The sequence below is a fragment of the Scyliorhinus torazame genome, chromosome 1, assembly GCF_047496885.1.
Source record: "Scyliorhinus torazame isolate Kashiwa2021f chromosome 1, sScyTor2.1, whole genome shotgun sequence".
NCBI lineage: Eukaryota > Metazoa > Chordata > Chondrichthyes > Carcharhiniformes > Scyliorhinidae > Scyliorhinus > Scyliorhinus torazame.
The window spans coordinates 304,316,289-304,333,429 of NC_092707.1; the positions used below are offsets into that span (position 1 = coordinate 304,316,289).

Below are 17,141 nucleotides of genomic sequence, written 5' to 3' on the forward strand. Positions count from 1 at the left end.
GAGCACATCTCTCAGAATGCAGAGTATCTTCAGTATTGCACTAAATTGCTGGTCTCGATTATGTTCTCTGGTTTGTAGCAAAGTTTGAACCTCAGACAAATGAGCCAAGCTGGCAATATGTATCAGAGTAAAACTGCAACTCTTTTCACTGAAAATATTTTGTTTGCAGCTGAATTCATAAGTGCTCTTTTGCACATAGGGCTGCCATCTTTGAATGTGGGTGTCTCGTAAATGTAGTGTGTGGCCTGCCTGCCACCTACCTGCCTTCCTCCAACCTGTCTCCCATTTTACAGGGGTGGTGCCTCACTCATTCCCTGTTGACCCCACCTCCTCTGCCCCTATTTTACCTCTGGCAAGGGGGGGGCTACATCAATTGGGTAGCACATCAACTGTAGCTTCATGGACGGGCAAGGGGTTGGTATCTCCTTTGGAGTGTAATCTGCCCATTGGAGGCAATGCCGCTGTCCTTTCAAACCTAGCCCACAAAATCGTTCACTCCACTTGCTGGGACCTGTTAGCTACGTCCTGCCAAAACCCCAGACTGAAACTGGCACTGTTGGGACTACAGACCAGCTGGCAATCTGATTGGCTGGCAGTTCTCGAAGACTGGATCTCCTTTCCAGGTGGAGTCTTTAGCCAATTAACATCCTGCTGGGCGTTAATTGCTGTAGGGCCATTTCTCTCTCTGTCTCTCTCTTTCTGTCTCTCTCTCTCTCTCTCTGACTCTGTGTGTGTGTGTCTCTCTCTCTGTCTCTCTCTCTCTCTCTCTCTCTCTGTCTTCTCCTCTCTCCTCTGTCTCTGCCTCCGTCTCTCTCTGATCCTTATGCGAAAATAGGAACTGGAGTAGGCCCTTCAGCCTATTCTGCCATTCAGCGAGACCATGGTTCATGGCTGATTGTCATCTGTCTCTTATAGGACCATCTTTCCCCATATTCCTTCAACATTTAGTTAACAGAAATCTATCAACCTCCAAATTGACTTGTCAGTTGATCTGGTGTCAATTTGCTGTTTTAGAGGGAAAGTTTCAAACTTCGTCTATCCTTCCATGTAAAAATCCTTCCATGTAAAAATGTTTCCTAACTTCAGTCCTGAAAGTTCTGACTCTTAATTTTTAGCCTAAACCTCCCAGTCTAAGACTCCGCAGCCAGCAGCAATAGTTTCTCCCTGTATCTTGAAAACTTCAATCAAATCATCCCTTGACCTCCTAAATCCCTAGTTTGTGTAATCTTGCCCATGTGATGTAACCTTTGGAGTCCAGGTATTATTCTAGTAAACCTACAGTGCACCCCTCCAAGGCCATATATTCCACCTCCGGTGTGGTGCCCAAAACTGCTCTCGGTACTTGAGGTGTAATCTAACTGGGGCTTTGTGTAACTGAAGCATGACTTCTACCCTCTTTTATTCTATTCCTTTAGATATAAAAGGCAGGAGCCATTAGTCTTTTTGATTGTTTTCTGCACCTGTTCATGACATTTTAATGATTTGTGTACCTGGACCCCCAAATCTCTTTCAACCACTACTGTTTTACCCTTTCGCCATTTGGAAGGAATCTGATTCTTTTATTTTTAGGTCTGAAGTAATTGGCAAAAATCTGACATTGATTTCATTAACTTAACCTATCAATATTTCTCAGTAATATCACACTTCCATCTACACTGTTTATAGTGCTGCCTACCTTTGTGTTTTCAGCAGATTGGGAGATGTGCTTTCTAACCCATCATCTAAGTTATTAATGAATGCAGTGAATTGTTGAAGCTCCCGTCACAAGATTCTTGCAGGCCACCACTAGTCACATTGGGCAGTATTTAATGGAGGCAATAGGGGTCTCCAGCGCCAGCTGGAGAGCTTGGTAAGAGCCCCATATTGACACTTTTTTTCCAGAAGACCAGCCAAATTAAAGGCCAATCAGATACTTAGCTGGGCAGCGTTAGGCCTTTCCTTGGTTCAAGTACCTCCATGACAGAGGACCCACCCAAGGAAAGCTGCCAGCAGCTCTGGGATTATACCCACCCAGAGACCTAGGAATGCTAATGGACTTTGTCAGAGGTGAGTGCTGGTGGGAGGGAGATCACAGGGAAGGGGGTTGGCAGCGAGTCTTTCCCCTCCCCCCTCCATCCCTGATGCTGGATCCCTCCTTCATAGGCACTCGGCCTTTGAAACTAGGACACCCCAGATATCTTCAATAGGGTGTGTGTTTTGCCCACCCTCGTGGCAAGTCCACTACCCATCTCTAGGCACTTAACTGCCCATCTACTTGAGGGTCTCAGTTGGCGCGGATGGAATGGCCATCACTAGCCTTTCTGCCATAGACTTCATTGAGGTGGCTCGATTAACGCTGATATATATCCCCCAATATCCTGAGCTCTTGCCTTGTGCAGTAACCTTTTAGGTGGCACTTTGACGAATACGTTGGCCAATCCAAATACACTACATCTACTGGGTCCCCTTTTATCTTCTGCATTGTCGAAAGAAGTCCCATAAATTTGTCAAACATGATTTCCCTTCCATACAGTCAGGTCGAGTCAACACGGTTTTGGGATGTTCTAAATATCCTGCTGCTACTATCTTAATAATTGATTCCAGCATTTTCTAAACGATAGCCGTTAGACTAACTGGCCTATAGTTTCCTGCGCTTTGTCTCCTTCCTTTCTTGAGTAGAGGTATTATATTCAGTTTTCCAATCTGCTACAACCATTTCAGAATGAGAGTTTTGGAAGATTACAATCAGTGCGTCCTGTATCTCCTCAGCCATTTTTAATACCGAGGATGCAAGCGGACTGATCAACTGTTAGCCCCATTATCAAAGTACTTTATTTCTACAGATAATGGATTGTTTCAATTCCTCCTTTTATTCCCCCTTGGTTTTCTCGTATCCTTGGATGCTTTTTGTGTCTTCTACTGGAGAGACAGATACAAAATACTTGTTCAAAGTCTCAGTCATTTCCTTGTTTCCATTATTAATCCCTCATCTTCGTCCCATAAGGGACCAACATTGGCTCCAGCTACTTGAACTTACACAGTCTCTTTTTTATGTTTCTTGCTAGTTTTCTCTCATTCGATTATCTTCCTAATTATTATCTAGCTGAAAGCAGACAATCAGTTGCTGTGGCTTCTCTTCCTGCTCCCGCACTGTTGCCTCCAGTGTTCCCCAAGGATTTGTCCCTGGCCCACTCCTATTTCTCAAACACGTGCTCATTTACACTGATGAGACTTGCATCTCTGACTCCTCTACTGCTAAATTATCATTCTGTCTATCTGACGTCCAGTAGTAGATGAGTAGAAGATTCCTGAAATTTAACATTGGAGTCATTTGGCTTTAGTCCCCCGATCCTAATTCCTTCCCTCACGATTGACTTCAACCCCCTCCCCGCAATAGTCTGAGATCAAGCCAGTCTGTTCACAACCTTTATTTTATTTTGACCCCAAGACGAGCTTCCGCCTCTCTCTCCTCCTCCTCCCCACACTGCCTTTCTCTGCTCATTCCCCTTGGACTGCCTCTCTCTGCTCCTCCGCCTCACACTGCCTCTCTCTGCTCCTCCGCCCCACACTCCCTCTCTCTGCTCCTTCCCCTCGGACTGCCTCTCTCTGCTCATTCCCCTCGGACTGCCTCTCTCTGCTCATTCCCCTCGGACTGCCTCTCTCTGCTCATTCCCCTCGGACTGCCTCTCTGCTCATTCCCCTCGGACTGCCTCTCTCTGCTCCTTTGCGTCTCTCTCTGCTCCTCCGCCTCAGACTGCCTATCTCTCCTCCTCTGCCTCAGTCTGCCTCAAATCTGCTCTCCAGTCCACCCAATGTAACCTTTCACTCCCTTGTCAATCAAGAACCTAACTTACCCTTAAAAAAACCATTCAATAACGCTGCCTCCACTGATCTCTAGGGAAAGAGAATTCTGCAGACTAGAAACTCAAAAGAAAAAATTCCCATCTCCGTCTTAAGTGTGAGACCCCTTAACTGTGTACCCCAATTCTACTCTCTCCCACTGCTTTGAGTCCGTTAAGGAGTGGTCGCCTGAAATGGATGCAGTGCGAGAACTGAACCTGTATCACATGATGCTCTCTTTTCATTTTGGTATCAACTTTCATAGAAACATAGAAAATAGGAGCAGGAGGAGGCCATTCGGCCCTTCGAGCCTGCTCCCCCATTCATTATGATCATGGCTGTTCATCCAAATCAGTAACCTGTTCTTACTTTGCTCCCCCACCCTCCCACCCTACTTTCTGCTCCGACGTTCTCCTGGAAGCAATTCTAGATCCGATTTGGAAATGTGAGTGTAAAACGTTAGGATAGTGTAAGGTGCTGCATCATTCTATGTGTTAAAAATGGCTTTGCCTGTTTTCTGGGGTTACTAATAATGGCGAACCTCAGTCTTGTAGTGTCAGTCAGTGCAGTGGATGTTTTGTCCATAGGTTGGAAAACAATACACACATGTTGACCTTTTTTTCCTTTTAGTCTGTAGATGTTGACTGGCCGCCCACATTGGATGAATGAAGTGTTGGCGCTTGTACAATTGCTGGCTTATTGAGTCCAGTTCCAGCTTACACCAAAAAGACTATTGGATATATCATGGAAACTAATGCATGTTTGAATAGTAGAAGAAAATAGACATTTCACAATTTTTTTAAAGTTTAGTTTTGTTTTCATGTCCTAATGGATCATTGCAAAGTAAACCAATAGGAATGTCTGTGTCTTATGAACAACAAATTTGAAATAAATTGGTCTTTTTAAATATGTCTCAGTTTTGTACGAAGTAAACCAATGCCCTACAGCTAGTAACTTGGCATTCTGCGTTAAAATAATAGTTCCTCTGAAGCTTTTGAATGGGTGAATATGTTGTTAAACTGCCTGCTGGAACTAGATACAGCACCAAAAACAATCTTGTTTTCAAGATGTATCTTTCATTCTGATCTATGTCAATTTGGTTTGCAATATGGTGAGTCGCTCACTTAAATGAAATAGCAATCACCTGTATAATGTCTTCTAATTTTGCACAAAAGAACTCCAAGCATTTCACCCAGCAGATTACTTGAGATGTATTATATGGGGAAATGCAATAGCTATTTTGGACCAGTGGCATCTCTCACACGAGTGTGATTAATCATTTCTATTTAGGTGATGCAGATGGGGGGGGGGGGGGGGGAGAAACATTGGTTGGGTGTCATAAGAACAGCCATCTCTAAATGGTGCCATGTTCATCTCAAACAGAGACATGATTTAAGTTTAGTGTTACTTTGAGGAGCAATGCATTATAGACAAAATAGTTTTGTTTCTGTTCTATAACCAAAACATGGAAAATAGCAAGAATAGGTATTATGGGCGCCAGGTCAGCGCTCAACAGTGGCTAAGAGACACTGTAGACGGTGCGGAAAGACTGATTCATTGCAAGAGTGATAATAGGGTGTGGTTAAAACAAAGAACAAAGAAAGGTACAGCACAGGAACAGGGCCTTCGGCCCTCCAAGTCTGCACCGACCATGCTGCCCATCTAAACTAAAATGTTCTACACTTCTGGGGTCTGTATCCCTCTATTTCCATCCTATTCATGTATTTGTCAAGATGCCCCTTAAACGTCACTTTTGCCCCTGCTTCCACCACCTCCCACGGCAGCGAGTTCCAGGCACCCACTACTGTGTAAAAAAAAAAAAAAACGTGCCTTGTACATCGCTTCTAAATCTTGCCCCTCGCACCTTAAACCTATGCCCCCTAGTAATTGACCCCTCTACCCTGGGAAAAAGTCTCTGACTATCCACTCTGTCTATGCTCCTCATAATTTTGTAGACCTCTATCGAGTCGCCCCTCAACCTCCGTCGTTCCAGTGAAAACAAACCAAGTTTATTCAACCTCATCATAGCTAATGCCCTCCATACCAGGCAACATCCTGGTAAATCTCTTCTGCACCCTCTCTAAAGCCTCCACGTCCTTCTGGTAGTGTGGCGACCAGAATTGAACATTATACTCCATGGCCTAACTAAGGTTCCATACAGCTGCAACATGACTTGCCAATTCTTATACTCAATGCCCCGGCCAATGCAAGCATGCCGTATGCCTTCTTGACTACCTTCTTCACTGGTGTTACCCCTTTCAGTGACCTGTACACCTAGATCTCTCTGACTGTCAATACTCTTGAGGGTTCTACCATTCACTGTATATCTCCTACTTGTGTTGGACCTTCCAAAATGCATTACCTCACATTTGTCCGGATTAAACTCCATCTGCCATCTCTCCGCCCAAGTCTCCAAACAATCTAAATCCTGCTGTATCCTCTGACAGTCCTCATCGCTATCCGCAATTCCACCAACTTTTGAGTCGTCCGCAAACTTACTAATCAAACCAGTTACATTTTCCTCCAAATCATTTATATATACTACGAACAGCAAAGGTCCCAGCACTGATCCCTGCGGAACACCACTAGTCACAGCCTTCCAATCAGAAAAGCACCCTTCCATTGCTACTCTCTGTCTTCTATGACCTAGCCAGTTATTTTATAAACTCACTCTCTCTCTCTCTAAGCTCCGCCCAGCTCCTCAAATGAAGGCTCTCTAATACGGTTTACAGGCTTGAAGCTATCATCGTTTTCTTGGTTGATTACCTACTCCCATTTATACAAAAGAACAGTTCCCTGCTATTGATATGCAACTAATCCCCAATTGACAGAGAAAGAGGCTATCAGACTCTGTAATGGGCTAATAGCTGATCAGTAACGATGGTCCCGAAAAACAATGGATCTGAGACATCCTGTGTATTTCCCCTCTATGAGTCCAGTCTGACTGGGCCAATGTAACTGGGACAGGTGTGGATGAATTCCTCGGACTCTGTGCCAGCAGGTTGTTTTTTCCCTCCGTCTGTTGCCCCTGTACTCTGGTCCTCTTGCAATGAAGGCCAACATGCCATTTACCTTCCTGACTGCTTGCTGCACCTGCATGCTTGTTTTCGGTGACTGGTGTACAAGGACACCTTGATGCCAAGAGCAATCACTGTTTAAATAATACTCTGTCGTTCTGATTTCCTATCGAAGTGGATAACTTCACACTTATCCACGTTATGCTGCATCTGCTATGCATTTGCCTACTCACTCAACTTGTCTTAATCGCCTTGAAGCCTCTTAACATCCTCCTCACCATTCCCTCCTGGTTTTGCGTGGTCAGCAAACTTGGAAATATGACATTTGATTTCCTCATCCAAATCATTGATATATCTTGAGTAGCTGGGGCCCAAGCACCAATCCCTACAGTGCTCCATTAGTCACTGTCTGCCATTCTAAAAAGGACCCATTTATCCCTACTCTGTTTCCTGTCTGCTAACCAATTCTCAATCATGCCAATATATTACCCCGTATTTATAATGCCACACTCTCAAGTTTATACATGTCTCCCATCTCCACTGTGTGTGAATGAAGACATCGGGATTAATGTTGTGCCATGAATTAACATTACTGGTCTGTTTATGTTTACATTCCTTACACTGATTTACAGTGGAAAAATTCAGTTCAGCTAAGCAAAAAGCTAGCTAAATCCACACTGGATTTGTAACTTGGCTATGTTCTGTTGCTGAATTAAACAGTTTGATTTTTTTTTAAATTGTCTCCACAGAATATATTTTCTACAGAAATGATCAGCTTTGAGATATTTTGTATCTTGATTTCAATAATTAAACATTTAATAATCAAATATAATTAATATTATTTTTCATTAATTATCTCTAATTTTTTTATTTGTTCATGGATATGAGTGTTGCTGGCTCGATCAACTTGGTTTTCCATTCCTAATTGTCCCTCAACAGGTGTTGGTAAACCACATTCTTGAACCACTGTAGTCCATCTGGTGAAGGTGATGTTAGATAGGGGAGTTTTAAGATTTTGACCCAATGATGATGAAGCAATTATAATTACGGACTCGATTCAACTAATTGGGATCGCAGTGCCAAGAAACACATGGCTTAACAACACAACTCGCGTTGTATAAGGGCCTCAGCGGGGAACACAGGGCCCAAGGCTACACTTAGCCCCTTTTTGTACACTGGGGAGTTCTGGCGAGCTGAGCCATTTTTAAATGGTGCCCCAATCTCTTGAGATCCTCAAAGTGACCACCCAGCTTAACTAAAACTCACTATGGGTCCCCGAATGCGATCTCGAAAGGCGTTGCGAGCCGAGTAGATCGTGGGAGCGGGGTCTCTCTGCTTTTATCGACCACACTGCCCCACTGCGAGCTGACATTCAGAGCAGCATAGCCATTGGATCGCGCCCTATATTTCCAAGTCAGGATGGTGTGTGACATGGAGGCAATTTGTAGGTGTTCCCATGCGTTCACTATTCTTGTCTCGCTCGTAGAAACTGCAGGTCTGGGATGTGCTATTGGAGAAGCCTTGTCAAATTGCTGTGCTGCATCTTGTAGATGGTGCTGTAGCCATGATGAGCACAGCTGTTGGAGGAAGTAAATGTTTAAGATGTTGGGTGGGGCAATGATCAAGTGGGCTACTTTGTTCTGGATGGTCTTGACCTGCTCGAATGGTGTTGGAACTGTACTCATCCAAGTAAGTGGGGACTAATCCATCACACTGCATGTAGATGGTGGATGGTTTTTGTTTAGCTCTGGCTGCACTATATATGATCTGGGTCACACTGCCCATGAGTGTAGTGGAAGCAGAGATGATCATTGATTTCAACTGGAAATTAGATAGGCACGAGGGAAATAATCTTGCAGGGCGATTGGGATAGAGCAGGGTAATTAGATTGGATTGTTCTTTAGTGAGCTTATCATTGAATTTACAGTGCAGAAGGAGGCCATTTGGCCCATCGAGTCTGCACCGGGTCTTGGAAAGAGCACCCTACCCAAGGTCAACACCTCCACCCTATCCCCATAACCCAGTAACCCCACCCAACACTAAGGGCAATTTTGGACACCAATATCAACCTAACCTGCACATCTTTGGACTGGGAGGAAACCGGAGCACCCGGAGGAAACCCACGCACACACACGGAGGATGTGCAGACTCCGCACAGACAGTGACCCAAGCCGGAATCGAACCTGGGACCCTGGAGCTGTGAAGCAATTGTGCTATCCACAATGCTACTGGCCAGCTAGCATGGACTTGGAAGAGCCGAAAAGCCTCCTGTGCCGTAATGGCTCCATTACTCTACTGATAAAGGGTAAACTTAGTAAAATGGAAGTCAGGGAAAAAGCTCTCCACTATCTTTGAGCTCTAGCTTTTTAACTTCTCCAGTTCCTGAAAGTCTGACCTTAGAGGGGGCAGGTATTGAGGGAAGACACCATGGAAGAATCAAATAACGAGGCACTGTAGGTGGAGCTCAGAAACAGGAAGGGGCAGTCACTATGATGGGGGTGTACTACAGGCCTCTCAACGGGACTTTGAAGAGCAGAAATGTAAGCAGATTCTGTATAGATGTAGAAATAATAGGGTTGCTGTAGTGGGATACTTTAATTTTCCGCATATTGATTGGAAATCCCTTAGGGCTAGGGGTCTGGATGGTGAGGAATTTAAGTGTGCCCAAGAAGGATTTTTGGAACAATATGTGGATAGTCTGACTAGAGAGGGGGCTATATTGGGCCTAGTACTAGGGAACGAGCCCGGTTAGGTCATCAAAGTTGCAATGGGGGAATATGTGGTGACCAGTGACCACAATTCCATAAGCTTTCAGATACTCATGGAAAAGAATGAGTGTTGTCCTCGGGAAGGTGCTAAATTGGGGAAAGCTAACTACAACTTGATTAGGCAGGATTTGGAGGCTGTTGTTTGGGAGAGGCTGTTTGAGGGCAAATCCACTTTTGGCATGTGGGAGTCTTTTAAAGAGCAGTTGATGGGAATGCAGGTATGTGCCGGCAACAGGAAAGGCAGGATTCAGGAACAATGGATGACAAGGGACATTGCGAGTTTTAGTCAAAAAGAAAAAAAAAATTCATATGTGAGGTACAGGCAACTAAAAACAGATGAAGCACTTGAAGAATACCTGGAAAATAGAAAAGAGCTCAAGCAGGGAATTAGGAAGGCAAAAAGGGTCACAAAATGTCCTTGGCAAACACGATTAAGGAGAATCCCAAGACATTTTATACATATATTAGAAACAAGATGGTAGCTAGAGAAAGGGTTGGTCCACTCAAGGACAAAGGAGGGAAATTATGTGTAGAACCAAAGGAAGTAGGTGAGATTCTTAATGAGTATTTTGCATCGGTATTCACAAAGGAGAGGGACATGTTGATTGGTGGTGTCTCAGAGGGATGTGTAAACACTTTAGAACAGGTCGTTATTACGAGGGAGGAAGTGTTAGGTGTGTTGAAAAGCATTAAGGTAGACAAATACCCTGGGCCAAAAAGCATCTTTCCCAGATTACTGAGAGAGACAAGAGTGGAAATCGCTGGACCTCGAACAGAAATCTTTGTATCCTCGTCGGCCACAGGTGAGATCCCAGAGGATTGGAGGATAGCCAATGTTGTACCGTTATTTAAGAAGGATTGCAAGGATAACCGAGTAATTATAGGCAGTCAGCTTGACGTCAGTGATAGTGAAATTGTTGGAAAAGATTCTCCGATAGGATCTATGCACATTTGGAAGTGAATGGTCTTATTAGCGACAGACGGCATGGTGTTGTACGAGAGAGGTCATGTCTTACTAATTTAATGAGTTTTTTGAGGAGGTGACAAAAATGATTGACGAGGGAAGGGCCATGGATGTTGTCTACATGGACTTCAGTAAAGCATTTGATAAGGTCCCTCATGGCAGGCTGGTGCAAAATCACATGGGATCAGGGGTGAACTAGCTGGATGGATCCAGAACTGGCTTGGCCATAGAAGACAGAGGGTAGCAGTGGAAGGGTGTTTTTCCTGAATGGAGGTCTATAACTAGTGGTGTTCCGCAGGGATCAATACTGGGACCTCTGCTCTTTGTAATATATATAAATGACTTGGAAGAAAACATAGCGGGTCTGATTAGCAAGCTTGCGGATGATACTAAGATTTCAGGAGTTGCGGACAGTGATGAAGATTGTCAGAGACTACAACAGGATACTGATAGGCTGCAAAATTGGGCAGAGAAATAGTAGATGGAATTTAACCCGGGCAAATGCGGGGTGATGCATTTTGGTAGATCCAATTCAGGTGGGAGCTAGAAAATAAATGGCAGAACCATCAGGAGCATAGAGGCAGAGAGATCTGGGCGTGCAGCTCCACAGATCCTTAAAAGTGGCAATGGAGGCTGAGGGGCGACCTGATAGACGTTTATGAAATTATTAGGGGTATAGATTGGGTGAACAGTTGGAGGCTTTTTCCCAGGGCGGAATTGAAAATTACAAGGGGGCACATGTTCAAGTTCAGGGGGGGTAGGTTCAGTGAAGATGTGCTGAGGAAGTTATTTTATTTATTTATTTTACACACAGAGGGTGGTGGTGGCCTGGAATGCACTGCCTGGTGAGGTGGTTGAGGCAGATACGTTAGTGACCTTAAGATCTATCTGGATAGGCAGATGAACAGACAGGGTATAGACGGATACAGGCGGTTGGTCTAGATAGGACGAGTGATCGGCGCAGGCTTGGAGGGCCGAAGGGCCTGTTCCTGCTGCATTGATATTTGTTCACACCACACTTCCTCGTGCCCCACTTCCCGGGAGCTCTGTTCATCTATTTTCCATCTTCGCACATCTATTCCAACAACTTCAACATCAACCACGCACGTCATCGATGGGACCTTCATCTGTGTCTGTTCCATTTCCCGCACCTCTGCTCCCACCTTTATGCTAGAACCAGAATAGGATTCCCCTTCTACCCCACCAGACTCTGCATTTAATGGGTCATCCTCTGCCATTAATTTGTATTTAATGTTTATTAAAAATTTTCACGGTGATACAACAGAACAAAATACAAGAGAAAAAAAAGCCACAATCAAATATAAAGGTAAAATAACCCCGCACCCCATAATTGACTTAAATATAAACCTAACCTAAATCCATGAACAACAGATGGTGATTAACTCCTTCAAATGACTGCCATCTTGGATAGAACCTCTCCATCGACGCTCAGATGGTGAATTTGACCTTTTCCAAATGCAGAAATGATATCAAGTCATCTGACAAAATAGAGACACTGGGCAGAGTAGGAGACCTTCAACCAAGCAACTTTCACCTCTAGGCTATCCAGTGAGGCGAAGGCAACAACATCAGTCTCTACCACAGACTGAATCATCAGCGAATCCGACACATCAAATATCAGCGGACACAGATCTAAATCCACATGGTGTACCTCCAACACATGGTGCTAAAGAATGAAGCCCAGAAGCCAACAAGTTTTTGGGCAGGACCAGAACATGTGCATTTGGCTAGACAAACCAAGAGAACAGCAATTCTCTACATTTGGAGGGGGTGGGGGTTGGGGGGGGGGAAACACTCATCCTTGCCCTAGTCAAGCACGTCCTGTGAATGCCCTTTAATTGAATCCGGCTCAGTCGGGCACATGATGATGTGGAAACTCCCCAAGTACCCAATTCACCTACCCTGCACATCTTTTGGTTGTGGGGGTGAGACCCATGCAGACACGGGGAGAGTGTGCCAACTCCACATGAACAGTGACCAGGGGCTGGGATCGAACCCAGGTCCTCGGCTCCATGAGGCAGCAGTGCTACCTACTGTGCCGCTATGATAATATGTGGAGTTAACCCCATGAAGGGCCTCGCTCCAAAGCCCATCAGTAAGAATGGGGCCGAACTCACTTTCCCATTTCACCCTCACACCGCTTAACGGAGTAGATCCAAAGAAAGAATATGGCCATATAGATCCGAAATAGACCCTTTGCCAGGCCGAGCTAGGGACAGAATCCTCCTCGTCAAGGAAGAAGGTGGCGCCAGAGGAAAGGAAGGAAAAGCCTTACACTAAAAATCATGAACTTGAAATACCAAAACAGGCTGGAGTTGGGCAGCTACCTGCCTAAAACTGGCAAACCTTCCCTTCATGAACAAGTCCCCAAACCGCTCCAGGTCCTTCACTTCCCAAGATTTAAATGTTGGGTCCAACCAGACTGCAGGAAAAGGCGATTATTGCAATAGAGGCTGGTGAAGAGAGGGAAAGGAGCTTATCCTGAGGACACCACGCTGGCAGGAGAAAAAGGCAATGGTGTGGTGATTATGGCAAGAAAAGTAGAAGTAAAGCAGGAACGAGCCTCCATTTGGCCCCAAATAGATTCATAAGAACATAAGAACTAGGAGCAGGAGTAGGCCATCTGACCCGTCGAGCCTGCTCAACCATTCAATGAGATCATGGCTAATCTTTTGTGGACTCAGCTCCACTTTCCGGCCCGAACACCATAACCCTTAATCCCTTTATTCTTCAAAAAACTATCTTTATCTTAAAAACATTTAATGAAGGATAAAACATTTAATGATGGAAAAATTCGGGATCACTAACCCACAAGTATTTTTTGAACGTTAGCAGCCCAGTAATACAACAATAAATGAGGTCAAACCCCACTTTGTAGCAGAACACTGTGGATTCTTACCCACTCAGATTAAAAAAAAGAGAGGATATCCTTTTATTGACTTTGATAAAGAAGGACTTGGGAAAATGGGAAAACATTAAAAATGGGAAGACACAAAGAAAAACAAAACCTCAGGAGCACATTAATTTAAATAGTCTGAACCCTACCCGCCAAGAATAGAGGAAGGCTACTCCACCTCTGCAAATTTGGTTTTTTTAAATAAATTGAGTACCCAATTATTTTTTGCCAATTAAAGGGGCAATTTAGCTTGGCCAATCCACCTACCCTCCACATCTTTTGGGTTGTAGGGGTGAAACCCAAGCAGGCACAGGGTGAATGTGCAAACTCCACATGGACAGTGACCTGGGGCTGAGATCGAACCCGGGTCCTCGGTGCCGTGAGGCAGCAGTGCTAACCACTGGGCCACCATGCCGCCCTCTGCAAATCTGTTTTAATGCTATTAACCAGACTGGTGTAATTCAACTTACGTAGTGAGGCCCGGTAATGGGCCACCCGGATCCCCAGATAGCGAAAACATGTCTTGGAAAGGCAAACGTCCTCAATTGGGCTACCCTCACGGAGATTAACTGGGAAACGTTCACTCTTGCCCAAGTTCAATTTATACTCCGCAAAGGAGCAGAAGGCGTTAAGCAACTTCACTAAGCCATCTATAGAGGTGGCTCGGTCCATAATATAAAGAAGTAGGTCATCCGCGTAGAGACACCTGATGCTCCACCCCACCCCGACAAATATCATTGCACCGACTCAAGGACCTCAGCACTATAGAGACCGGTGCTATTGCCAGGGCGAACAGGAGAAAGTGAGCTTGCCTAATGCCCCAATTCAGGGTGGCAGTGCAAGGATACTCAAGAGGCAGGGTGGCACTGCCAAGGCAGAGGGGGGCCATGGCAGGTAAGTAGGGGCCTCTGGGAGGTTGGGGGGGGGGGGGGGGTGACGGGTGGAGGTCCTGGATTGGGGGTCCTGAAAGGGGGGGGGGGGGGTGACATTGCCCAGGGATGGGGAGTGTGAGGGACCCACAAGCTCACAGAGATTGGGGCACCCTTTCAAAATGGCGTCCCGATCTCAGCACTGGGAAGCTGAACTCAAAAGTGTGGGCTAAACCAGTGAGAAACTTCCCAGGGCCCAAAAAAGTAACTAAGGGCACGATCCTCCAGCCACGTTGCGCCAGAAAAGCAGCTCGCCATGGTGCAGCATGGCTGGTGAAATCCAGGAGGCCCAGCTCTCAGGATGTACCCGAGTCGCAACATCTCCTGAGATTCAACTCGCGAGATGTTGCAAGGGGAATCCCGTCCACAATGGGCAGGATAACATTTTAGCAAATCTGCATATTATATAATAATCTTTATTGTCACAAGCAGGCTTACATTAAGACTGCAATGAAGTTACTGTGAAAATCCCCTAGTCGCCACCTTCCGGCGCCTGTTCGGATACACAGAGGGAGAATTCAGAATGTCCAAATTACCTAACCTGCACATCTTTGGACTGTGGGAGGAAACCGGAGCACCCTGAGGAAACCCACGCAGACACGGGGAGAACGTGCAGACTCCGCACAGACAGTGACCCAGCGGGGAATCGAACCCGAGTCCTGGTGCTGTGAAGCAACAGTGCTAATCACTGTGCTACCTTGGCAGTGAGCCTGACTTTAATGTGCAGATTCCTTTGGGATTCAATCCCTTCACCTTGGGGACCTTGGGCAAGTGCTGTTTGGTACTGGTCCCCACAAACGGGGAACCGAGGAAAGCGCACTCGTGGGGGTCTCCAAGGAGATCGGAGGCTCCCAGCTGCATAACCTTTGGGCAGAGTGGTGCCCTAGCATGGCTAGTGCCACCTGGGTGCCAGCCTGGCATTGCCAAGCTAGCATTTTGTGCAATTGGGTCGGAGGTTGCCCGCCGTGGGTGTTAGGGGTGGGAGGGGTCCGGTGAACCTTCCCATGTTGCATTCGGGGGGGGGGGGGGGGAGAGAGATTCTTCTCGGGGCCTCAGAGATCGGGACGTCATTTATAAATGGTGTCCCGATCTCTCACTATAACAAGGAGTTCCACGGGCAGAATTCCCCATTGTAAATAACGGGGGTATGTGCAGCCTCTTCCACATGTTCCCCGTTCAGGGTCCTTATTCAAAAAGTGAGTCGCGTTGAATAGCCATGTGTTTCTCGGTACAGCGAGTACCAGGAAACACGCTGTTAAAGGTATTCACTCGGGACTTTGTTCCCTTTTGGGAAGATTGCACCCTAAGTGTGGGGAACTCACCGGCAGAGCCGGTGGAAACTGCCTGAAAAACCGGCCACAAATGAACTCAGAAACCTTTCCGTTAAATCGCGCCAATAGTGCCCAACAGCCAGAGTGGGGCCAGACGCTAGCAACAAATCAATAAAGTGCAGAGCAAGGTGCAAAATAACAATTGCTGAGTACTCAGCCGCCACCCCCATAGGAGGAGAACCCTATCCAAAACAAAACATCAATACGCAGAAATGCATGATGTACATGTGAAAAAACGAGAAGTCTCCATCGTTTAGGCGCTGAAAGTGCCAAACATCCCCCCCCCCCCCCCCCCCCCCCACCCCCGCCCCATCCGCCTCACAAAAGACTCCAGGTGGAGCAAGTGATTTAGGTTTGGAACGATCCAATCTAGTGTTCAAAACACAGTTCAGGTCCCCATCCAAAATAAGATGAGTTGAGATTAGGAAGGGAGGCCAGCAGGGAGTTAATGAAAATCGTATCATCCCAGTTGGGGTTGCCCATTACAACCAGGATGTTCAGGACGGAGCCACAAACAATAACGTATCGCCGATTGGGGTTGGCTATAATCGTAATGGAGAAAAACTGAACTCTTTGTTGATTAAAATTGCTATACCCCTGACCCTGCCATCAAAACCAGAATGAACAACTGCTCCGCCCACCTCTTGCGCAGTCTGGTCTGATCCCTGACCCGCAAGTGGGTCCTGCAAAAAAAAAAAAGAACCACATCGGATTTTAAATTCTGAGATGGGCAAATGTCCTCTACCTCTTCACTGGGCCATTCAGATCTCTAATATTCCAGGTGACCAAACAGACATCCCCCCCCAAATCCAGAGTCAGCCATTCCCACAAAGAGATTTCTCGTCGAAATAAGCATTTTAGTCATAGACATAGAATTTACAGTGCAGAAGGAGGCCATTCAGCCCATCGAGTCTTCACCGGCCCTTGGAAAAGAGCATCCTACTTAAGCCCCACGCCTCCACTCTATCCCCTTTATCACTGTAACCCAGTAACACCCCATAACCTTTTTGGACACTAAGGGCAATTTAGCATGGCCCATCCACCTAACCTGCCCATCTTTTGGACTGTGGGAGGAAACCGGGGCACCCGGAGGAAACCTATGCACACACGGGGGGAACGTGCAGACTCCACACAGACTGTGACCCAAGCCGGGAATCGAACCTGGGACCCTGGAGCTATAAAGCAACCGTGCTAACCACTATGCTACCATGCTGCCCAAGATCAACCAAGAGGCACTGAAAAGATAAAGCAAAACGATCCACTCACAATGGCCACCAAACCAAATCAAAGACTGGACAAAGAAAAACCAACAGATACCATCAGTAAACTAAACACCCCCACACCCCCCAAGCAACAGCACCATCATTGAATGTGACCACACCCAAAAGCAAATAAG

General features: G+C 46.0%; 1 protein-coding gene across 4 annotated transcripts in view; it reads left to right on the forward strand.

Annotated features, from left to right (window-relative positions):
• Nucleotides 1-4,726, forward strand: part of pus10 (pseudouridine synthase 10) — a 100,954-nt gene extending 96,228 nt beyond the window's left edge. For all 4 annotated transcript variants that reach the window (XM_072507800.1, XM_072507801.1, XM_072507802.1 and 1 more), the window contains one exon: nucleotides 4,450-4,726. In XM_072507800.1, the coding sequence (XP_072363901.1) occupies nucleotides 4,450-4,488 (39 nt within the window). In that variant the 3' untranslated portion in view covers nucleotides 4,489-4,726. The remainder of the gene's footprint in view (nucleotides 1-4,449) is intronic.
• The last annotated feature ends 12,415 nt before the right edge of the window (nucleotides 4,727-17,141 follow it).